This window comes from Mugil cephalus, chromosome 7 (assembly GCF_022458985.1).
Source record: "Mugil cephalus isolate CIBA_MC_2020 chromosome 7, CIBA_Mcephalus_1.1, whole genome shotgun sequence".
Lineage (NCBI taxonomy): Eukaryota > Metazoa > Chordata > Actinopteri > Mugiliformes > Mugilidae > Mugil > Mugil cephalus.
This window is the reverse complement of record NC_061776.1, coordinates 6,981,901-7,006,660: the sequence shown is the minus strand read 5'-3', so window position 1 is coordinate 7,006,660 and position 24,760 is coordinate 6,981,901. Positions and strand designations below refer to the sequence as shown.

The window sequence follows — 24,760 nt, the reverse complement described above, 5'->3', positions numbered from 1 at the left end:
TCCAGGACAGAGCTGGAGACCCTGAATACCGATGAGCTCCATCCATCACCTCGGCAAACAGCAGTGAACACAAGGTCCTGCTCTTCAGAGCTCTATAAGCCCCACAAAACCCAGAGTTCAGCGCTTCCCAGTTAGAGCCAAGTCGCCTTGTTTATCTGTTCAGAGCACGTAGCGGTGAGCGGGATAATGAGGCTCCTGGACGTCTGTTTTTGTTCCACAGTACCAACAATCATCCTCAAGCAGACAAAGAACACGGCAATGTTCATTTTACTAACATGGACAAGTTCTAGATCCAGGGGCATGTTTTCATAAACTTGTTTAACTTCAGAGATTCTAGTGAAAGAAATCACAATAAGCAATGATGAGGTCGGTCAATTTAGAAATTTTAGCTTATTAACCGATAACTCCCCTCTATGTCTTCATTTGGTCAAATTGTCCATTGTCGTCCATTGTTGTCAAAACAGTCTGCTGAAATACGCTAACCAGTGTTTACAAGGTAGCCTGTTTGAGATGTTTTGCCTCCAGCTAAGCCCCGGCCCTAAAAAAAAAACATCACATAGTTTACAAGCTGTGCAAAGGGTCTGTATTTTATTAATTTTGATTGTATTTTGAAAATATTTGTGTATTTGAATGTTCAGACTTGTTCCACTTCCATTTCTTTGATTCTCTAATCATCCGCCTGCAACCAAATGAAGCCATCAAAAAGAACATTTAAAATGTCTTCATCTTTAAATAGCTGACCGTCTGCTCCACCCACTAACATGAAGGAGGTGGAGCTTATGACCTATACTTCAGTCAGACACCAGGGGGAGCTCTACTTGTTTTGGCTTTAGTTTTAAGGTTCCCTCCCGTTGTCTGTCTTTACTATACAGTCTATGATATCAAACAAACAAAGCAGCTTGAGTATTTCATGGTCTTTACTGACTGAAAAATCCCTTCTGCGGTTCATCAAGTGTAATAATTATTATTAAGCAGTTATTTCAGCCCTAAAATTTAATCAAATACAAAAAACTTTATTTCTGCACAGCGTGCAAAGGCTGGTGGCGTTTCATTTCTGAATGATTGTTATTTGAGAGCAAACTGCTAAGAAGCTACGCAGTGCAGGAATTAGCTTTATTGACTTCAGTCTGCAAGACACTGTTTTGATCGTTTGGAGCATATTATATTAAAACAAAGCTGGTCTATAAATATAAGAGGTGCAACACATTCTATCCATTTATACTCAAAAGTCAATACTGTCAAATGTGCTACTTGCTACTTGTGCTAGTTGAATTTGGCAAAGTTTGTTGGTCCAGTTGACAGCATACATGATGTCCAGTTAAAACATGAAGTCTGATCCTAAACTACAGAAATACACTTCTACCATTATTTATGATTGAGCCAAACCTGACACTCACATGACTAGTGTCTGATTTGTGGGGATTTCACTTAAATTAACAGAATCTGGAAAGTTTTTTTTTTTTTTTTTTTTTTTTGTTGGGTATGAAGCCTTAAAGACGAAACAGCAGAAAATGAAATATCTGTTGTAGTTTTTTTTTTCGGCTGCTTTGTTGGATTTATATTCTGGCCTTGATAGAACAAGCTGATTAAAGCTGCTGAATTATTCAACAGAAGCCAGTATCTGTTCTGAAGCTGCCTGTGGCCCGACTTGTTAATTGATTAATTGAAATGCAGAGCGGTGATGGCTACTATCCTGAAGGTAGGCTGCGGAGCGTCTCTCCTGTTTAATTGCATTACTAATATTAATGCACTAAGTAGCAGCAGGAATTCTAGTACCCACGGCAGCTGCACACCTCACTCATTAATGCTCTTTACATATTTTAGGGTTATTTATGAAGCAACTGACAGGAACGCAAAGAAAGGGCACAAAATAGGATGAGATGCTGATGCAAATCAGAGAAACAAGGACCACATGCAGAGGGAGTTCAAGACGACTGAAATCAAATTAACAGAATACTAAAGAATCTCTTTCACAACACGAAGCTTTGCTATTTTTTTTTTTTTTTTTTTTGCAATTCCAAGAGAATCTCAAGAAACTCGATGGAGCGTTTTTTTCTCTGCAGAGAGCTCTGGTAAACATGCATGTTTTTCGGAGTCAGATGAGCGGATCAATACCACCTTCATGTCTGTACTGTATGTGAAGGTGCACCTAGCCAAGGGGGTTTAGCTTAGCAAAAAGACTGGAAGCAGAGGGAGTTTGCAGGGGGGGAAAAAAAAACAGAGGCCAAGTTGAAAGCAACTCATAGCAAATCTATTACTTCGTACTCCAGTCCGCGGGGGAAATGTTCCCACTAGCTCAATTGCAGAGCGTCCAATCAAAGCAGTAGAAGAAGAAAATGTTGGGACTGAGGATCTAGAATAGAATAGAAACAGAATGGGGTTTTCCTAGAGAGTTACAAAATCATTCACTAATGCAGCTATGCTCAAAATTTGGCAGGAGCGCTCCTCTCCTGGTTTAATTAGCATTACTTTGACACATAATTAATAGCACAAGATGAGAGAATCTGATCAGGCTTCAGACCAGCATATGGCACCCACCTTACCACCTACAGTACAGCCACGCTGCAGCTGCACACCTCACTCATTTAATGCTCTTTACATATTTTAGGGTGTTATTTATGAAGCAACTGGAGCAGGAAACGCAAAGAAAGGGCACAAAATATGGATGAGATGCTGATGCAAATCAGAGAAACAAGGACCCTGCAGAGGGAGTTCAAGACGACTGAAATCAAATTAACAGAAATACTAAAGAATCTCTTTCACAACACGAAGCTTTGCTATTTTTTTTTTTTTTTTTTTTTTGCAATTCCAAGAGAATTCTCAAGAAACTCGATGGAGCGTTTTGTTTCTCTGCAGAGAGCTCTGGTAAACATGCATGTTTTTCGGAGTCAGATGAGCGGATCAATACCACCTTCATGTCTGTACTGTATGTGAAGGTGCACCTAGCCAAGGGGGTTTAGCTTAGCAAAAAGACTGGAAGCAGAGGGAGTTTGCAGGGGGGGAAAAAAAAACAGAGGCCAAGTTGAAAGCAATCATAGCAAATCTATTACTTCGTACTCCAGTCCGCGGGGGAATATTTCCCACTAGCTCAATTGCAGTAGCGTCAAGAATTAGCTTAGCAAAAAGAAGTGGAGCAGAGGAGTTCAGGGGAAAAAAAAACAGAGGCCAAGTTAAAAGCAACTCATAGCAAATCTATTACTTCGTACTCCGTCCGGGGAAATGTCCACTACAATGCAAGCTCAATCAAGAGTAAAGAAAATGTTGGACTGTCTAAATAGAATAAACAGAATGGGTTTTCTAGAGAGTACAATCATTCCTATGCAGCATGCCAAATTTGAGTTTGATGGGTCTCCAGTTCATGCAACTGGGAAAATCGAACATCTGATGGGAACATGTCCTCGTCCTCCACACTAGATGGCGATATGTATCTTGTCAGCCGGTTAATACGGCCCCCTTTCTGCTTGGCCCATTACATCATATAATAAACAAGAGTTGAATAACAAGAGTAATCTCGTACGTAATGTGCGCGCTACTTATGGTGCAGATAAAATGGCGCCATCCATCAGGTGGTTCTTCTACCAACTCTTTTTACCTTCCTCTTCTGTGACCGGCTTTCTTGGATGTTTTTGTTCCAGGGTCATGTGCCAGCGAAGTGGTTGTGGAGCATGCGCCTATACGTTGTCCAGTTAGAGTCAGATTAAGGCGTATACATGCTGGCATATACAAGTGATTTCAAGTTACATTATCTAGGTGTTTTAATCAGATTTTACTCGGAGTAACGTGTTTACATGCACTAAAGTTGTCCAGTTAAAGTCGGATTAAAGCAATAAATCGTTTTTTTTCACGTGCATGTAAACGTACTGACTGACTGCTGACAACAACTTCTTTTCTTAACTGTTGCCATCTTCTTCTTCTTCACCTGCAAATTCTGGTTTTATATGAATGAAGTAGAGACTGTTTTCTCCTTTTAGTGCTTTTTCTGTTTTCCTTTTTTCATTTAGTACAGGACAAGCATTGTTTGCCTTTTCAAAATAACAGCCCAATGAACTGTATTTTTTTATTATTCTTATATTTTAGAATCTAAAACCAAACTTGAAATGAAACACGTACCCTGTTGTTTATCTTTGTTTGAATGTATTTATCTGTTCAATTTGTTAAGCTGCTCTTTAAGCTCTGCATACAAACTGGCCGCGATCTGCTTTAATCACATCTACAATCAACCCAACAATGCACATCTAATTATGCGCCGAAAAAAAGAAAAAATCACTCAATATTCATTTAGAATAATGCAGAGTAATCTGTAGAGACTATGTTTAATAACAGCTCTTCTCTTTGAGTGTCAAAAGATGGTGTCAGTGCCAGAGAGTTCCCAAATGCACTTAAATATGCAGAGAGAGGGGGAGAGCAGCCCACACAAAGCGCATCCTGATGTTTACAGTGCTCTGCGTTACGCCAATCTGCCGCTGGCTTTGAAAGAAAAGAACAATCATCCTCCTTTCTGAAGCTCATCACACCGAGCCAAAGAGACGAAGTCGAAGGAAGCAAACAAAACGCCGACAAGGCAACGTTTAAAGTGTCTTCACGAGTTACACAGGAGCATGACTTTTTACTGGGGTTCAGATCAGAACCACAGCTGAAACCCCCCGAAACCTTCACTGAGAATCATAATGGCAGAATTATGCAGATTCAGACTGTGCGCTGCAGGCAACATCATTCGTATTAATGACTCCAGTGGGAGATGTGTGTAAAATATCTACTAATCCGCCAGCTGCAGTGAGTAAATGATTTGAATATATTTGTCTGTTAATTGAAAACATTCACGCGTCCCCATAGAAAAAAAAAAAGGTAAAAATCCACATCATTCAGACATCTTGGTACAATTAATTTATTTTAATAGGAGTGTATTAAATACATTGGGCCCCGTGGGACTCATGGAATAAAAAAAAAAAAACAATACAGCTTCAGTTGAGTGGGTTGATGGTGCTGGGAAAGCAAATCTGAGTGCTGTGTGTTTTTGAGCATAGTCCAGTAATAGAGAGTGTTATGAAACGGACAATAATGACGTTAAGTGCAACGAGTGAGGTGCATCAGGTGCAGCAAATGTTGGACAAAATACCCCCACCCCTACACATCAACCTCCTCCCATTTACATAACAGTTTTCATCGTGAAGTCTGTTCTTGTTTTTCAAGAATCTGTGCAGATCGATACTGAAATATCGATACTTCCGATTCCAGGATGCTCTAAAATTGATTCTGAAATCAAAATATCGATACTTTCGATACTTCAGTCATTCAAAGGAATGCAGGAACACGGTGGAAAGTAAAGTAGGTTTACCAGACACGTTATGGTGTACCGAATCGGTATCATCGATACCAGCCTGAATTTTACTCAATATCGGACCAGAAAGGATATCGGTGGTATCCAACATCACTGGCGTACATTAGCCAGTGAAGCTAACAACGCAATGTCAGGTTTAGGAGCATCAACCAGTCATCAACTTCGCTCTAACTTTGTACTATCACGAACATTAACACGTGTCCAGACTTTACACCTTTCTAGTGCATGTAGTTTCAGTCTCTGCAACTAATCCCTGTGTGTTGTGTGAGTATAAACACACAACATTCACTTATCATGACAAATGAACAGAGAGTGATTTTTTTTCCCTAACTCATTTGTTTATTTTTTTTATTAAGGTTTTAATTTCTGCATAATTAAGGGCGTTCCCACTTAGAGTAACAGTTGATAGCCTGAGCTAACAGGTAGCAGAGAGTTGAGTGGGCGGGTCTCAACATCCGACAGTATCCAAGTGTGGGCGGAGTAAAGCTCATCCAACATGGCGATTGCAGGCTCCGCCCACTTCAGGCTTCATTTTGAGGGTTCAGAATCCAATGGGTGACATCACAATGGGTTTGTCCATAGTATAGTCAACAGTCAATGGTGTGGACACACAGACGCCACCACACATCATGACCAATCACGTTCACATTCCCAACGACATGAACCGGCTCCGGACGTTCACTTCAAAAAGCCGACTGTCATTGTACAAAGTAAATAGGCACCACGGTCCGGTTGACGGCCGCCTGCATGAAATCCAGTTAAAACACAATGTCTGATATTAAACTACACAAATACACTTCTAGAATTCTTTATGACTGAGGCAAAACTGAAACTTGTATGAGTGGCGTCTGATAATGACACCATTCTTTACAGCTTCTTTAAACCTTAACTAGTGTTGCAGTCACTTTTATTTTACAGCCGCCCTCCCTCAGGAGACGTTAGTCGAAATGTTCTCATTCTACCCCGGCTTCTCAAACAGTTCCCTAAATCCTAAAATACAATGGATACTTTGATTTCCTTGACTTGCGCTGGGTAGACTTTCTGTCCTTTTGTTAATGCAGAACTTTTAGCCGGAGTCTTCACAGGGCAGCGTAATTGAGGGTAGCTGGGGATGAAAATGCTGACAGACTCCCAATTATCCCACTGGCCAGACACGTTGGATGCAGTGGGGAACATCTCCTGTCAAAGATTATGTGACTGATCTTAAAAAAAAAGATCATAGCTGCCTTTTGCATGTATAGCAAGCTGAAAAACTCCATAAAGGATCCCTTGAATACAAAAAGACACATGAACCACTGCAGCTGGTGTTGATGGTGGCAGAGAGCAGAGGCTGTTCTGAACTGTTTTATGTTTGTGCTGAAAATGCACTTTGCAGGAATTAAATTTTGTTCAGCCCTAAGCACGACTTAACTGTAACGGACAGTTCTGTAAGTCCGAACATGTGCTCATATGAAAGTGGGAACTGTTTTCAGGACAGTGTGAGTTTATGATGATAACTGATATAAACGAATCCCTGCAGGAACCCGTTCTTCCTCTTCGTCGTGTTGAAAACCGAATGTAGTTACTGGGGATTTACTGGCATTACAGCCGAATGCTTTTAAGGACTCTGATCACTATAATGCTGCCCCATTATGTGATTTCCTGGAATATGACATAATGGTCGAAACATTAGTAGATGTTACTGAATTATATGGTTTAACTTAAAACATCTGACAGTGAGGCGGCCCGTAAGTCAGGGTGTCGAATGAGCTGTTTTAAAGTGTGGGTGATGTTATACTATTTGTCCATCACTTGTTGCATTTGTCTGGATTATTATTATTATTATTCCACCAACAGACAGAAGAAGAAGAATGGGATTTTTGATATTATTTAAGAAAAGTCTATAGGACGCACATGTACCGACTTCACGGAAATACAGCACAACACTCTGAAAAACAAACACATTTAATATTTGCCATGTACCCTCCCATAACACCAGGGCAACAACCACCACACACGTCTAACTAACAAATCACAGCCTCTTTACTGATTTGTTCTGTTCTGTTATTATCGGAATGAAACTTTTTCTGAAGAAGCCGAGTAAAAACCAACATGGTCGAAATTTCACGAACGTTGACCAGAAGTGACGTCATCTGGAAGCACCGGATATTCAGTGCTAGCACATCTGGTACTGACACCTGCCATTGTAAGAGACCTATTAATTGAATACCGGCCACTATTAGAGGAAATACGGATGTCATCATCGCCAAAATTGACTTTCTTCACGAATTAGTCGACCTAGTTTACCTGGACATAATTAACACCTATTACACACCTTGCCTCCAAAATCGTTGGCCTTCCCACAACAGACCCATGACTTTACTCAACCAACCTCCTCCCAGAACCATCAGGTTGTAGATACCAGACTTTTAACTTCCAACGAGCTCAGCTGTAGCCACCCTGAACAAGACCATGATTTCTTCTTCTCTACATCCACCACATTTAATGTCCATTGTCATAAGTTGTCGCTGACTTGAGAACTTCTTTGTCTTGTCCATCTTCTGTTGTGATGAACACGTGTACATTCAAGTGGAAACAAATCTCCCTTCTGGGACAAATAACGGCTAATTATAGGAAAACTAAATCCTCAATTTGGATTCACATCACCGACATCATTCTGCAGAGACTCTTTTGATTTGAGTTATTTTGATGGAAAGTGATTTCTGTCGAGGCTTTAGGTCAGGTGAGGTAAGATGTCAGCCTTAAGGGACTTGAAGGTGGCAGCTTCAAAAAGTACCACTTGACAGCTGGGAAGTAGATTGCGATGAGCACATTAGGCAGCTCGAATGAAGAAACCTACTTTAACCTTGACTTAATGCAATCTTGAAGGCAGACGAGCACGGATTGTGAAGCCGACCGCCGACTGAAGAACAGACGAAACGAGAAAAACCTTGAACTTCCGTCTACAGACACGCTGACTGGAAACAAAGTGGGAACTGTCCTCTGTAACTCGTGCTCCGCAGTTAACGGAGTTTACTGAAACTCACTTTAAAATTCCTCCTTTGCAACTTTGAAAAAGGGCTGCCTCTCCAGATTTCAAATGTGGCGACTTGTGCCAGCCTTTAATATTTACACCGGTGCTGCTGTCTTGCAAAAAGATTAAAAAAAAAATAAAAAATCCCACAACTTGCAGGGCTTTGCAAACCTGAGAGCGGAACATGAAAACAGACGCACACTCGAAAGCCAGCGGGGGGTGAAATTATTGAAGCAGCTGAGAATGTCAATGCTGGTGGAAAGACAAGAGGAAACGGCTAAATTCGCCGCACAGATATCTTCTTCTTCCTCTTCACCGCCTCGCTTCTCCCTTCACCCCTCCTCGCCTCCCCCCCTCCGTCTAACATTTCCGTCCTCATTCTCTTTCCTTTTACACCTGCAGTCGTCCCCGTCGCCCCCGTCCTCCCGTGTCTCGTGAAGTCAGCTCATCTCTGCATCCAGAAAGCAGATGGTGGCTCACACACACACACACAAAACAAAGTCAGTGAGGGATAAAATGGGAAAGTCTGTGGAAAATGTCGCTGCTGTTGTGAGAAACAGAGGGAATGCTGCTATCAGACAGCCTGCAGACTCTGACCACTGAACTCTATCGCTTCTCACTTTACATTCCTCCTCTCCTGCTCTGTCCGTCCATCCATCCTCCTCGTCCTCCTCCTCCTCTGTTTCACCCCAGAATGCCTTTCTCTCATTTACGCTGCTGTCCTGTTGTGTGTAATGGCCGCTGACTCCGTCTTCCTCTCTAATATAAACTGACCGGCCCTCGCTGCAGAATGTCAAGAGCAGCGGGGTGCGGACACCCGACACCGACTTCGTGAAAAATACACAGCGGTGACAGCATTAAGCTGCGATCGGCGGCTATTTTTTGAAACGAGGGCACATTAGAGCCCGGACAGCGTGGGATGAAGCAGATGCACCGGTGCCAACAGGCGCATATCGGCTAATTATTAGCCTTGAGAAAAACTGAGGACAATGCACGGGTCACGTGGAGCATATTAAGGGGCCACACTTCACGTTTTCAAGGTTAAAGTTATTATTCTAATGTGCGGAAGACATATGAAAATGTGACATTAAAATTCCCACAGCAAGAGTGTGTGTGTGTCTCCAGAGTGCGCTGACACCAGCTGTCTCGATCTGTGGCTTGATGTAGAGGCAGTGTTTCATCATTTTCAGAGGGCTCAAGTGAGGGTAAAGGCAACGGCACAGCTGTCACCGAGGATGATTTCCATATTCTGCTGTTCTAGTTGCAGAGGCAACTAACATGACATAACTAAGTGATAATAATGGCACAGAGTATAGTCTGTGGGACCACATGTTTTGTTTTGGGTGAAGAGGAGCAATGTGTTATAAAGATAAGTGTCATTTATCTGTTAATATTTGACGAAGAAACCTATGACATGCTAGTTTATATATATATGTGTAAGTGTAAAAATACAGAGGGTAAAATAGGTATTGAACACGTCACAATTTTTCATAGTAAACTTATTTCTAAAGGTGCTATTGACATGTAATTTTCACCAGGTGTTGGTAACAACCCGATTAATCCACACATAAACGAAACCAAAACAAATACGTTCAGAAATTAAGTTATGTGTACTAATGTGAAATGACACAGGGAAAAGGTATTGAACACGCTTACTGATATTTATGTTATACCTCTGCCTTTGTTGGTAATGAAGCTTCAAGACGCCTCCTGTTTGGAGAAACTAGTCTCATGCGTTGCTCAGGTGTGATTTTGACCCATTCTTCCACACAAACAGTCTCTTCTATGAACTCTGATTTTTAGTTCTTTCCATAGATTTCCAGTTGGATTCAAGTTCTAGCAGCTTGATTTTCATCGTCTTACTGAAATGTCCACCCTCGTTTCTGTCACACCGCCGTGAGGTCATGTTGGGTTTTTGTCCTGTCTCTGTGTTTTGTCTCGTCACTTCCTGTTTTATTTTGAAGAGTAACTCTCCTCTCGTTTCAGGTCACTTGCCCTTCCTCATGTGTCTTCCCTGATTCCTGATTACTTCCACCTGTCCCCCATTACTTCCATGTGTTCAAATAGTCTGCGTCTTCCTTGTCTTGTGCTAGTGTTTGTCTCTGTCTTTGTGTGTTCGCCCTAGCCTCACCACAGCCTTGTTCAAGATCTCTATTTGGATTGTGCCCTGTTAAATCCTAAAGAGAGTTATTCCTTTTGTAAGTTTTGTTTCATTTATTTTTTTCCTCGTTATAAACTTCGGCTCTTTCAGTTTTTTCTTCCCTTTGCGGAGCAATTTTTAGTTTTGGTTTCCCTGGAAGAGGTTTTTCTGAGGCTGTTTCTCAGAGCCGGGTTTATTTTTTTTGCCTTGAGTTTTTGTTCCTGAACCTTCTCATTAAAGACTGTTTTGTAGAAACCATTTCCTGCATCTGCGTCCTTTGCCCTTGTCTGGTCGTGACAGTTTCATCTTTTTGGTAGATGGCACCAGATTTTTCTCAAGAAAAATGTCTCAGTACACTTTTCCATTTGTCAGCACCATATGCAGAAAAACACCTCCACACCATGATGTTCCCACCTCCAGACTTCACTGTCGGTGTTTCTAAGATGATGTGCAGTGCATTTTGTCTTCCGAACATGGTGTGTGTTGTGGCATCCAAAGAGTTCAATTTTGCTCTCCATTAGTGGTCCTTGGCTTCTTTTCACTCCTCTGTCAGAAATCTTGTGAGGAGAACCTGGTCGTGGACGGTTTATGGTCGAATGATGTTCTTTCCACTTCTGGATTTATGGCCCCAACAGTGCTCACTGGAACATTCACAAGTTTAGAAATCCTTCTACAACCACTGTCATCACAATGTCTTGCAACAATAAGGTTGTGAAGGTCTTGAGAGAGTTGTGTGACACCTTGATAATGACACACCTTTTTGTAGGCCGTCAGTTTGGATTGAACCAGGGGGAGGATGGCTTTCTGGTCACTCAGATTTCAGCTGGTGCCTTGGCTTTCCATGCCTTCTTCCACCTCCCTTTCTGTGTGTGTTCAATACTTTTTCCTCTCTGTTATTAGACATAACTTAATTTCTGACCTTATTTGTGTTGGTTTCTTTCTATATATGGATTACTTAGGTTGTTACCAACACCTGGTGAAAATTTCACATCAATAGCACATTCAGAAATATACTTACTATGAAAAATTGTGATGTGTTCAATACTTATTTACCCGCTGTAAGTATTCTTTAATTATACATTATAACATAAAGGCTCGTCTCAGATTGGCCAGAAACAATCTTGATGATCCTCAAGACTTGTAACCAACTCAGCCTCACATCCAAAGCTACAAATAAACCACACTTATTACAAGTACCACTGCCACTAGAAGAGGCCAAGGAGTAACTAAACATGTGACAAGACGAGCAGGAAGGAGAGGAAGAGCGAGTAGCTAGAGCTAACCGCTAAAGCTAAAGTTGATGTTGGAGATGTAAGATTCACAAGGAGCTATGGAAAACAAGCGGTTGAGTAAACTGAGTTCACCACTGATACAGACAAGGTTTTTGTGATTTTAAAGAAGCTAAAACAGTCTGCAATCAAACACAGCAGCGCTGAAGAAACAGGAAGTGATGCAGTACGCTTACCCGTGTGACGAACGTAGGACAGATTGACAGGAGGTCAAAAGGCATCCTATTCTGACTGATATCTGAACCTGACTGAATATTCCTTATGATTGCATTTGGCTTTTTTTTTGTTTTTACACTATTATTGTGATTATTAGCTAAAGACCAGTGTCAGGAGTGCACCTCCAATTAGCTCTTTTTGCCAATGGTGCAGCTGAAGAAACTGGAGACTGATCCAGTTAGAATTACATTTCAGTTCTCCTAGTTTTTTTTAGCATGAATGCTCCATTGGTTCATGAATAGGAAAACAGATAAATCTGATGTATTTGGAGCTTCAATATTCAACGAATGGATCTTTGAGCATCACTAGGAACTACACAACGGTGTTTCAAAGACGTGTGTGTATCAACCGCTGCTTACTCCAGCTGTTCCTCAGCATCAGAGTGACAGAGCCTCATGAACCATAAACTAAAGTAGATCCAGTATTTGAAGCCACTTCCACTTATGTCTCAGATGAAGACAACCTGTCATGATGAATGGTTCTATTGTTTCGGGAGCCAGGAAGTCGTCTTCTGTGGGTGGCCGTGAACAAACAGCAGGTCCAAATATCAAACGAATGGACCGTGTCAGCGCCTCGCTTACTTGTTCCTGAGTTATTAAATCCAGATTCATGACTGCTGGTTTCCCATTTGCTTTGTAACCTTGACTTCATCAGACCTCATTCATGCCTCCCCTTTGCCTGCGCGCATTTCCATAAATGACACTAAAAAAGAAATATGACGGGAGCGCACCCTCACCCGCTTCTCCCCTCATTTCCCCTCTACGAAGCTGCCTTCTCATGAATCACAAATGAATGGGAGGATTTCACCACATACTGTATATTCACCTCTAGAATCTGTGCAAACAACTAGGCTCATTGCAAAGCAGTAAATTCCCCCGAGACAGGAGCGAGCTACACCTGGGACACGCTTCTGAATTCACACCATCTCCAGATTAATCCTGTAAGAGATGCAGGATACATTTCCGAGCTTTGAGATTTAATCAAGAACCCGTAATATCTCCCCGAAGCCCCCGTGGCCTAAATAACGCGCTCTTTTTGAGCAGCCTTAATTGAGTTTGTAATAACTTCCCCGATTTTGCCATCCAGCCTCCAGCTTCTGAATAATTCTCTGTGAGAATAAGCAAGTCTTTAATTCGATGTAATTAGCAGGAACACCAGAGCCGAGATGGAGATAAAGAGGTCACGATGAGCTGCTCGTCGTTTCTGGTGGTTGACTCAGGAGCAGGTGGCAACAGAAACCAGGAATGAGTTTCACCTCCATTCTCCTGCCAGTTTGTTTAAGCCGACAAAACGCGTGACTCCTAAGTGGCATTTACAACTTCACACAGGACCACATTCCTCCTCTCTGCAGCAAGAAGAGTGAACGGACGAGTAATAACAGCTTCAGGTTTAAAACTTTTTCTCAAGGCCACAATCATCTGACTCAGAGGAACCTGACTCACCATCGTTTAAACAGGCTACGAAAATGCAAATTGGCCCACACACACAGCAGCAGTGTCATGGTATTATCTGTCATTAAGCTAGGATTAAAGTCAGTTAGCGTGCTGGAGCTTATCTGTCATTAGGCTATGATTATAGCACACACTCCAGTGGATCTAAATCATCTCAGAGGAGAGATAAAAATCCTTAAGGGAGACAGATGAATCCGTAAAAAAACTGAAGGAAAGCGTGAGTCTGAGAGCATTCCTGAAGATGACGCCCTCGACCATCAATCCTTCACGCGGGGGTCCGATGAGCGATTAATGGCTTACTGGACGAAAACTATTCCATTCCCGCCAAAGCAGGACCCGCCGGAGGAGACAGCATTAAGAGAATAAATGATGGGCCGGGCGTTATCACAGCTGGGCCGTCTATTGATCGTAACCTGACCCCATTTTCCTCTCAACTTTGCCTGCAGTCAGTAAGAAGAAAGAGCAGAGTGGCTCTGTTTACAGCTCCCTGCTGTGACTTCAAGTTACTGCATCGTGTTTTTCATTTATAATGTAAGTTTGGCGTTGAAGTCGAACCCTTAAATGGTTTCTGTATCCTTGGGAATACGGAAAATCACACTGGTGAACTAACCAATAATACACATTTAAGAGTTAAATGAAGTATAATCAATATTTATCACCTTTTATATAAGTGATTAACTGCAGAGTAAAGGCTTTGAAATATAAGTATATCTGAGAGTGACTATACCTCTCTTTATACCCTATCTACAATGTATCCCCCAGGATACAGACATTTAATGCTTGTTTATCAAAGTTTTGCAAATGTTATTCAGAATTTTTCAACATGAATACATAGAATTATTTTTAAACAACAATATTTTCCAAAAACGAATGCCTGTGTGTGCCTTTGTTTTATTTTGTTTTGTAGAAACACCACGGACTCAGGTTGATGTAAGAGTGTACATCTTTAGAGCGAATATCCAGTCACAGTCTGGATTCTATACCTAGTGTGAGTGTGCAGCTGCACCGTGCCTTAGTACGCTATGCTTCCCTTGCATGGCACAGTTGGCCACACATGCACAAAAACACCGTTAAGTAAAGGTCAGAGTCTGCTGCTGGAAGGGGCTGAGGAGCAGCCAGGACGTGTAAGCCATTCTTAAATCCATTTTTTGCAGATAATCTGCCATATTCTTTCGATTCCAACCACTTGAATTGATTCTTCGCGCTGCAGCTCAACGTTACGTTTAGAAAGCAAAGTCAAATGGAACTGGTTTTCTCAACAGCCTATGTGCATTGACCAAGCCAAGTAGCCTAACATGCTATGCATGAGCAACCATAATGATGTGTTTTCCTCATTCAATTTAAGTTATATTATTTGTTTTAGTTACAGTTTGTGCACATGTTTATAATATGGACAGACCCATCATGACGTCACTCATTGGATTCTGAACCTCGAAAATGAAGCCTGAAGTGGGCGGAGTCTGCAGTCGCCATGTTGGATGCGTTTTACTCCGCCTACACATGGATACTCCAAATATGGACACCCAACTCTCTGCTACCTGTTAGCTCAGGCTACTGCCTGTCACTTAAAGCGGGAACGCCCTTAATTATGCAGAATCATGCTGATATTTTTTTTCCATGCCAGTATTGTTGTCATGAATAGTGAAATAAACTATTGACACCAAAACCATTTTTCTACCAGGCTGTAAACATGTTTAATAATGCTGTAAAGTTGGGCTTTTTAACATGGGGGTCTATGGGAATTTGCTCCGTTCTGGAGCCTCAAGTGGCCACTCGATGAACTGCAGTTTTTTTGCACTTCTGCATGGGCTTCATCACTTAGACCTGGAGGTTGACGCCTGTTTTCACATTTAGTATTTGAATAATAATTAAAGAGATATTTTTTGGCCACACCATGACCTGTGGTGGGGGGAGCATCAGTGACTGCTAGAGGGAGCAGCGCCCTTGAACTGTAGCACCGACACTGTACTGGCAGCCACGTTTCTGTCAGCCTGCCCCAGGGCAGCTGTGACTACTGAGGTAGTTTACCACCACCGGGGTGTGACTGTGTGAGTCAATGAATAATGCATCCAGTTGTAAGCGCTGTGAGCATCGAAAAGTGGAAAAGCACTATATAAAACTAATGCTTTCTTCTTATTATTATTACGTATCCAGTATGAACTGAAACTTTAGAGGTGCTTCAATCACTAATAACTCAGTAAAACCTCCAGCTTGTCGTTCTGCTCATTAGTCATTGGAACAAATGTTTCCGTTGCTGCTCGGAAATTTAAGACGTCACATTAGTGATGAGAGGTCTTTTAGCTCCTTCAGTTCCCTCTGATAAACAGCTCCATTCAGACCTTGCCCCGGGCGCTGAAACAAATGAAGAGCGGAGGCAATCCGCGGACGATTATTAAGAGAACGATGAACAATAGGTGAGCTCTCTCCAGCCTGAAGGACGACGAGTTAGGAGCTCTTTGTCCTTTTTTCATTGTGGCTTTTTAAAATCTCTGTCCAAGATGATCCTTCATCTAAAGCAGCCAACCCTTCAGTCTTCAGTCCTTCGATTTCTGATTTTTCCTGTAAAACCATCACTTCTATCTTTAGCAGTTGTCGGTCACTACCCTGGTGAGACTGTGGAGCATATCATGTGTGCAGTCCATTACTCTTCGCCTTCATTTGCTCCTCTTTCTGTCTGATCCATCAGTAGCCACTTGCTTTGTGAATTCATGGCGCGTCGTGTGTATTTGTCATCCATACTTACACAGGTATCGATCTGCCATGAATGTCTGACTGAACACACACACACAAACAGACACACTCGCGCACAATAACATCATGACCTTTGCTCATAACACACATCTTTGAGTCTTTTGCACAAGTTATGCTGCGCATCAGTCAAATGTTTACAGTCAGTCTAACTCGTACTGGAGCTGCTCTGTGTTTTTGTGGAACGTCTTTTTATAGGCGCATTGTCTCCCAGTTCTGTGTGGTGTTGATGCTCTCGCTCTCGCATTGTTGGCACTGTTGTCTGCAGCGTTGGCACTTTTCGTACTGGTTGCATTCTTTTCTCTGCATAAGTCTGCACACACATCCTGCACAGTACTCATTCCTATGTCCTGTAGCTCCTGTAGCTCATGTGGCTCCACGGTCCTGAAGGAACATGATTTTGCCAGTATTTAACTTTTATTTAACCAGGCAGGTTGAAAGATCAACATTTTCATTCAGCAGTTTGTTCCTACTGCTTTAGGCTGCAACGCTTCACCCAGTGTTGTTTTTGGCAGCTATTTTAGCTTTAGTCTTTTGGATGAAAATATGAGAATGCCCAAAATATGAGCAACGGATGAGGAGCACACAACTTGACCATGTCCGCCAGACGAGACCGATTTGAGCGCATTTAGCGCAACCAAGCTAACTTTAGCATGAAGTTAGCCTCAGTTTCAGTTAGTTTAAGTTAGTTTTAGTTAATTTCAGTTATGATAAATGTAGCTAAATAAAAGATGCTAATTCTAAGAGCTTTACTGAGAAGTAATGTTAGCCATACAATACTGTAGAGTCTGATCGGATGTTAAAAGGATGACGAGGAGTGATCACAAATATTCTGTTTATTGTTTTATTGTTATTTATTGTTGGAACTGAAATAGTTACTGTTGGCCATAACTACGATAAAACAACAACATCCACAAACTTATCTGACAGCCCTCCAGAATGTGATTTAAGAAGTAACTTAAGGTCTGACTCCATCAAAAAATACAGCATTAATTAATATTACCTGACACTAAATGTGAACCACACCAGGTTTCTGTGTCTGGATTCCAGTTGTTTCTTCTAATGCAGTGATCCATTTCCTTTTTTTACTTTTTAACACAGAGACAGCAGCTTTCAACCATCACAGTCAGTTTTATGTGATTGTTGAAGCTGTTGCTGGTGTGTGAGTCGTTTCCTCACGTTGTGTTTCAGACAAGAACTCATCAAAGACTCTCTGGAGCAGAAGTGTAGCGTGGCAGCGCTGCTTTCCAGGGCTTTTGTAGTAGTTTCTTTGTGCGCGTATACGCCTAGAAAACTAAACCCCACTGATTTCCACCCACTTGCGCTCTAAGTGGGCGCAAGGAAACTTTAGCAGGTAAATAATGCGGCACTAAAACATGCATTTCCAATTACAAAACGCACCAACCACTTAAGCTAATTAATGACAGAGAAAAAAACATGATTATTAATTAGGTTCTAAAGTGCTGAATAGTATGAGTAGTTAGTTAGAAATGAGGCCTTCATTCATTCATAGATTTCATATTCAAACATGTCATTACGTTTATTAACCTCCTGAGACCTGAGCTTTTATTTGCTACACATTTTTAATTCCTCCAAACTATTTGGATTTAGTAGGACCTAAGATGTATAAAAACTAATCATCATCATTAAACAGGCAGTAGTATTTTTTTGGGAAAAAAAAAAGTCCTCATATGTGGACACAGGGATTATTTCATTATTTATATTATAAAGTAGTCACCAATGTGTGACAAAATATAAAAGTGTTTATGCCTGAACATGGCTGAGCAGAGACAGAGTTACAAACAATTAAGTCCCAACATCCTCAAACAAGCACTTGCTAATTAGCAAATGTGTTAAATTTGCACTTCATATTAAATTAGAAACGCTAATAAGCATAAATAAGTAAGTTTTAACCTTTGCTACCTCTCAATGTCAGATTAAAGCGTCTACTAATGAGGACAACGGGTTTAAATGAAGCAAAAGAAGCTGCAATAAAACCTAAAATTTAACGTCCCCATATGAGGACACACGGTCTCAGGAGGTTAATTAATGCTGATAAAATAAAAAATAACCAATTGATTAACTGACTAATAACCTTAATTGTTTGTAGCAGCCCTACTATTAGTTCAATATTTGAATTCCCTGTTTGTTTAACCTACAAATTAAAAAAATGTATTCAAGAAATGTGCACATACATCTTGAAATATACTGATATAAAACTTTGCATGTGCATTTTAAATCGAGCTTATCTTCCCCATATACCCATCTCCTTGTGAGTGCTACATTTCATTTATGAATTCTAAGTTTCTCATCGTCAAAGATCCGTCTCAGCCAACTTCTTTTAATTCCCTTTCCAACCAGCCATGCTCTGTTTTAATCTTCCTCTCATCTGGTTGTATAAACACACACTGAGGAGCTTTAACACACATTAAATCCTCCGCTTCCTGACCGCTGCTGCACTTAAGCGAGCCTTTACACCGGCGATGCTTTGTAATTTCCAGCGTCGGTCGGGGGGGGGGGGGGGGGGGGCTGAGGCAGAGGCAGGTCACATGTGTCTCGTTCGCTTCAGGCAGCTACAGACCTTCATGTTAATGTGCTTACATAAACTTTAACCTTGTGTTTGCTTAAAAACTCCCGGGGACAGTCTAATTAGTTTAAACCCACGGTGGTGAGAAAAGCGTTTATGCCGTGAATGGACCCGCCGAAGAGCGCTCATGAACGGTATGACCTGGGCTTAAAAGGGACCAGAGGTGGGAGCTTGGGGAGCTTGTGGTATCAGTTTTTCAGTGGCTTTGGAGGTGAGGGTAACGTTATCAGGTGTACCAACCTGAACTAAAGTAAGAACCATAAAAAAGACTGGTATAGTTATTTGGCTTTACCTCCCAACATGGGAAATAGACCAAGACTGGAACTCTTCCACCTCACAGACACACAGCACAATATACCACCTCCAGGTAAACATACAAAACCAAAGTAGATGTGCTCAGAAGTGAAAGAAAAATATGAAACAGATTCATATAATAAGCACTGGAACTGGTGGACTGATGAATTTATTTCCTTTAATTGGAGTTGCCTTGAACTCACCATTAAACCAAAGCCAGCTCTAAATAATAAAGATGTACAAGTGTTTTGCTGGTAACACACAGCAACCACTGGGGAAGGGGAACCTCGGCTGATCGATAACAGAGCTTGCCTCAGCTGTATATGTTTCTCACTCCATTTTTACGTCTAAGCTGATATTGAACATTTTCAGTCGCATGGTTCACAATAACAACGAGCGTGTTAATAAAATCAGGCTTGACACTTTGCAAAGAATTGATTAGTAGATTTAAGCCAGAAAATACTTTTATGTTGTACTGCTACAATAAAACGAAACGCTGCCTAATTAATGGAGAAAATTGAGACATACTACAATAATAATTAAAGAAACAAGATGAGAAACTGAACAAAACAGACAAAGAAGAAAACTCTGAGGGCAAAATTAGAGGCTAGCTGCATATACTTCAATGTTCTGCTTCTTCACTGGGAAGCTTTTAGAGGATGGGTCTTCAACAGGCAGTTCACGACCCCTAAGGTGTCCGTGGGGGTACTGCAGGGGCACGAAAAAAAAGATTTTTTAAAATTTTCTCCACAAATTTAAATTTCTACATTAACATTACAGCAATATATTTTAGTAAAGAGACATACAGAGGTAGTCAGCGTTTAACTCATCCAGCGATACAGGAGCTGTCTCAACACAGAACCAGTCAGTCTAAGCCCCGCCCCTATCGCTGCTGAGCCAACCACAAAGCCAATTCCCCGCAATTGGCCGAAAGTCTATTCAGTCCCCAGGTGAAATCCAGAAGCACTGGATTCACACTCATCAACCACATCCACGAGGAGAAAAGCTGATATATCTCTAAGTCATGTTCAAAAAACTTTTCATTTTCATTTTATTTTACCTCTACTAGATTTAGCCGTTCCGTGATAATTTGCTGCTTTCAGGTGTGGTGTGGCTTTCTGTATTCAGAGCGCAGCACGCCTTCGGGCAGCACTGGATTTTGGTTTGTTGCAATTTTAAAGAGAGAAATTGCTCCGTTGCTCTTTACGATGGATTTCTCGATGTAAGATTTCTTAAGCACATAATTTTTTACTTTTGACGTAAGCCGTTGCATTTTTATGCTTAAAGGTGGACACACACACACACACACGTGGTTTTATCAACGCATTCTGACAATCTCTTAAAAATGATCTATAAACTTAAACTACTACAGTGTTATGTGCACATTCTCCATCCTGTCACCATGATCCATCTGTCCACCAGTAGCCCGTCACTGTCAACTGCAACTACTTCTTGCCAGACATGGCATATGAGGATATGTGAGGATCCTGCGTCCTCATATGGGGACATTAAGTTTCAGGTTTGTGGCAGCTCATTCTGCGTCATTTAAACTTTTATCCTCTAACTAGACACTAGTTGGTGTAAAAACATGATGCCGTTCATTTCAGCGGATTCATTCTACAAACGATCACGTAACAAAACCTCATCAAATTTTACAATTGAAGCTATAACTTTGCTAATTAGCAAGTACTCGATTGAGGACGCTGGGACGTCTTTGTACAGCAATGTTCAGACATGAAAATGAACAAGTCTATGTTTTGTTACATATTGGGGACTTCATAATAATATTGAGTGTAATAATCCCAGTGTCCACACATGAGGACATACTTTTTTCCAAAAACTACTTCCTGGTCAAAGACAACACTTAGTTGTTATAGTTCTTAGGTCCTACTAATCCCAAATAAATAGAATAAAGAGAAACAGAGAAATTAAAAATGCATAGCAAACAAAACTTCAGATCTCAGGAGGTTAAAGTACTAGAGACAAAGACTTGAGTAAAAGTTCTCAATCAAAAAAGTGACTCGAGTAGAAGCTGAAGTGCTCTTTATGCACCACACTTAAGTAGAAGTACTAAAGTATTCAACATTTTTGGTGCCTAAGTGGCAAGTAGTTTATTTTAAGTACTAGAAACAAAAATTAACACAACTAGCAACAAAGACAAAGCACTGACTAGTGTTTGTTACTTAAACAGACTGAACCCTAAAAGCACCTTTACTAGAATTAACAATTACTTTCGCTGGGAAAAAAATACAGTTAATGTCTTCAACGTGATTTCGTCAGATTGTAAGTCTCAAGCTTTTAGCAGATAAGGAAACCAACATTTCCCACAGGAAACAGCTGGAATGAAAACTAGACCGGTCAGAACACGAACACAAATGCTAATGTCTGATGGATGTGTGAAATGGCCCATTTCAGCCAACACAGTAACACACACACACAGACACACACACAGAGACACACTGGCCAGTTACCAGCATTACCTTCCCAGTTCCAATTACTGTTAGTGACTAGGGGAAACACTGCAGAGCAAGCAATTATCTGCCCAAACCACAGCTAAGTGTAGAATAAATTATACGTGTAATAGCCAGGTGGCCAGAAACACTGAAACACAGCGGCAAAATGATCTGAACATCATTGAATATGTATTTCTAAAGAGCACTGCAGGTACTGTACTGGAGCTAACAGTAAAACAATGATAACAACATGTGGGGTCACTGAAGCTTTCTGAGCAGTCTGAAGTCAAAGATATGTTTGCTTTTAATCCATATTGAAGTGCACATGTTTGCTTCCTACAGTCATTTTACATGCACCATAATTTTATTAACACGTTGTGGACCAATTCTGTAACAGATCTTATCTCCACACATTGTGGAAAACGTAAGAAAAACTGAATTTTTTCTCATTTTTTCTCAAAGTCTAATTTTGTCAATTATCTGTCTGCTTAATCCACTAAATACTACATTTTCATACAGTCTGAAGCCAGATGTATTTCCTCCCATTAGTCCAATTAATGCTTTTATCCCAGGAACACAGAGGGCTTGACTTTTGAGGAGCTGTCATGGTGTCCACTTATTCTACAGTCTAAGTATCATGTGAGCAACTCAGACCACAGCAGCTGTGATTGCTCATTTCTTTGTTCAGGTCTCTCCGTGGCGCTGCACAGAGAATCCTCCCTCCGTCTACCTCCTACACACCATCCACTGCCGACGAGTCACTCGGCTCCAACCGACAGTCTCTGAAGAACACGAGAAGTGCCTTCATCAGTGTAGCACACAAAGGAGTGTCTTCATACAATAGTTGCACTAAGCTTTACTTACCTTGCAAACGCATAGTACAAAGGCAAGTCTATGACAATAACCCGCTAATAACATTAGCTTCTTTGGACTAAAATAGCAACGGTTCATAGGATCGAATGGGTGCTGCAAATAACATATCAGTCAGCCACAACATTATGACCAGGAGAAGAATGACATAGTGTGATAATTCCCTGGTCTGCTGGGAAACTCTTGGACCTGGTATTCATTCATGATTCATTCATTTGTTTGCAGCTTATGTTTCTGGGTCTGAGTACTCTACAAATCCCTAAATAAAATCAGATTCAGAAATTTTATTTGAGGGAATTTAAATCTGATGCATTTTAACAACGAGTGAAGACAAGGCTGCTCGTTGGGACGAGGGTTAAACCTTTCACTCACAGCACCAGCCTGCCGTAATTCCACTACTTTTATGAAAGAAACACACAGAGACTGTTGAAGTCACTGTGCGTATAATCACCTTTTTGATTTTAAGGCCCTGCCGGTGGCTGCTCCACACACCCTGACTTTCCTGGATCTCATCACATAAGCTGCAGCACTTCACTCCTCCGGCTAACAGAGTCACCCGAGCACCATCTGCGCCTGTTAAAATATACATCCCTACTTTGTTTTCATTTAGCAGCGCTGCCAATAGGAACAGCGAACTGTCTCCGCTGGGGATGGAGATGTGAACCTGCTGCTGGAATCCCTCCACTGCTGCAGTCTGAACTTATTATGCTGCCGAGGTTTACGGTGCGTGCATGATGGGTGTGCAGATGGGACAGGCTTAACCAACAGAGAACTGATACACTGGTCCACGCAAATGACTCATGTGCTGTTTTACAACTTGTCAGAAGCGAAGTGAGATGTATGGGACAGGTTTGAGTGTTCAGAATCACCTGATAATTTGAGCAGAGTTGAGGAGATAGCATATGAGGTGACAGGAGAAAATGAGCTTCAGGAGAATATGAGATGATGTGGTCACGAAACATTACGAAAGCATTTAGGGGGTGGAAGAAAGAAGCGAAAACAGCGGCAGCTCTCCGACTCGGATGCAGAGGGAGGGCAGAGAGCCAGGTAGAGGGCGAGTTTGGATAGATGGAGAAAGAAAATCTGTTGAAACAAGAAGGAGACTGACGGGAAACAACGGGGCAGACGGAGAGAGGCGAGAAGAAGCAGGAGGCAACTAGAAAGCAGAAAGGAGATGAAAACTATTTCTTTGAGGAGGAAATAACATCACCATCTCTCTCACCCCCCTTCCTCTGTCCACTCTCTTACTGTCTCACAGGGTTTCCATCAAAGTGCAGCAAAACCATCAGCGATCACCGCGCACGCCGCCGCAAATGACATTTCTATGATAATGTGAGAGCGGGACGCTGGCAGGCAGGGTGAAGCGGGTTAGCGGCGGTGATGATGGATAGGAGACCTCTAGTCAAGAAGAAGAGGCGGGGGATGATAAAATAAAACCTGGGAGAGGTGTCAGAAAATAAGGAACAGCGGGCTGTGGAAGAGGTGAATAAAACCCCGGAGAGAGCAGAACTTTTTTTTTATCTGCTTCAGTGCCTCATCTCCATTTCCCTTTAACGCAGGGGCTCACGTGCCTTCACATTCACAGCTGAGCGGGAAATAACTGGATCGAGTTAATAGAATAAAACTACCTTTCCAACCTCCATCACACCTGACTCAGTCTCAGAGCTGCATGGGCACCAAATCAATCAGAAAAAAAAATGTTTTACGCACAAAGCAGCTGAACTGGAATCTACCACATTCAGGTTCGATTACATTTCTAAGCTAATATTATTAAAAGAGAAAGAGAGAATGTTTTAGATCGGTTTACATTAATTAGTCCACTATTAATGCTGATACGCTGTGGTGAATAAAGGTGAATAAAGGAGTAACAACCCTCTTCCGCGCTGATGCGTAACAGACGCGCACCAAACAAACCTCTTCATGGAAAATGCAGCCCAGCATTTTTACCACAAGTTTAAACAGTTACACGTAAATGCACTCAGCAAAGAAACGGCTTTGAGTTTTCCGGAGGGGATGTCATGACAGAAAGGTTTATAGAGCCTCTCCTCTCTCCGGATCTGCGCTGCCCAGACAACCCCCCTTTACGTGTCTCCTCCGGGGAAAAGTACAAAAAAAGAAGAAGCGCGCAGCCGGCTCACCTTCTCCGGTTGTCCCGTACGAGCAGCAGAGGAGCAGGGCGACCTGAGCGATAATCCCGACGACTCTTTTATTCCCCAGATCCATGGTGGAAGCGGAGGGAGGCTGCAGAGGAGAGAGACGGACGACCTCTCCTCTCCAGCTCCGAGAGAGATCTCCTCAAACACGAACGGGAGGAAGAAGGAGGGACAGAGAGAGAGGGGGAGAGAGAGCCGTGCAGCCTGG

At 41.7% G+C, this 24,760-nt stretch overlaps 1 protein-coding gene across 2 annotated transcripts in view; it reads right to left on the bottom strand.

The window, feature by feature from the left end:
• The window catches only part of LOC125011377 (contactin-associated protein-like 4), a 114,952-nt gene extending 90,192 nt beyond the window's left edge, over positions 1-24,760 (bottom strand). For both annotated transcript variants that reach the window (XM_047590569.1, XM_047590570.1), the window contains exon 1: positions 24,538-24,760. In XM_047590569.1, the coding sequence (XP_047446525.1) occupies positions 24,538-24,622 (85 nt within the window). In that variant the 5' untranslated portion in view covers positions 24,623-24,760. The remainder of the gene's footprint in view (positions 1-24,537) is intronic.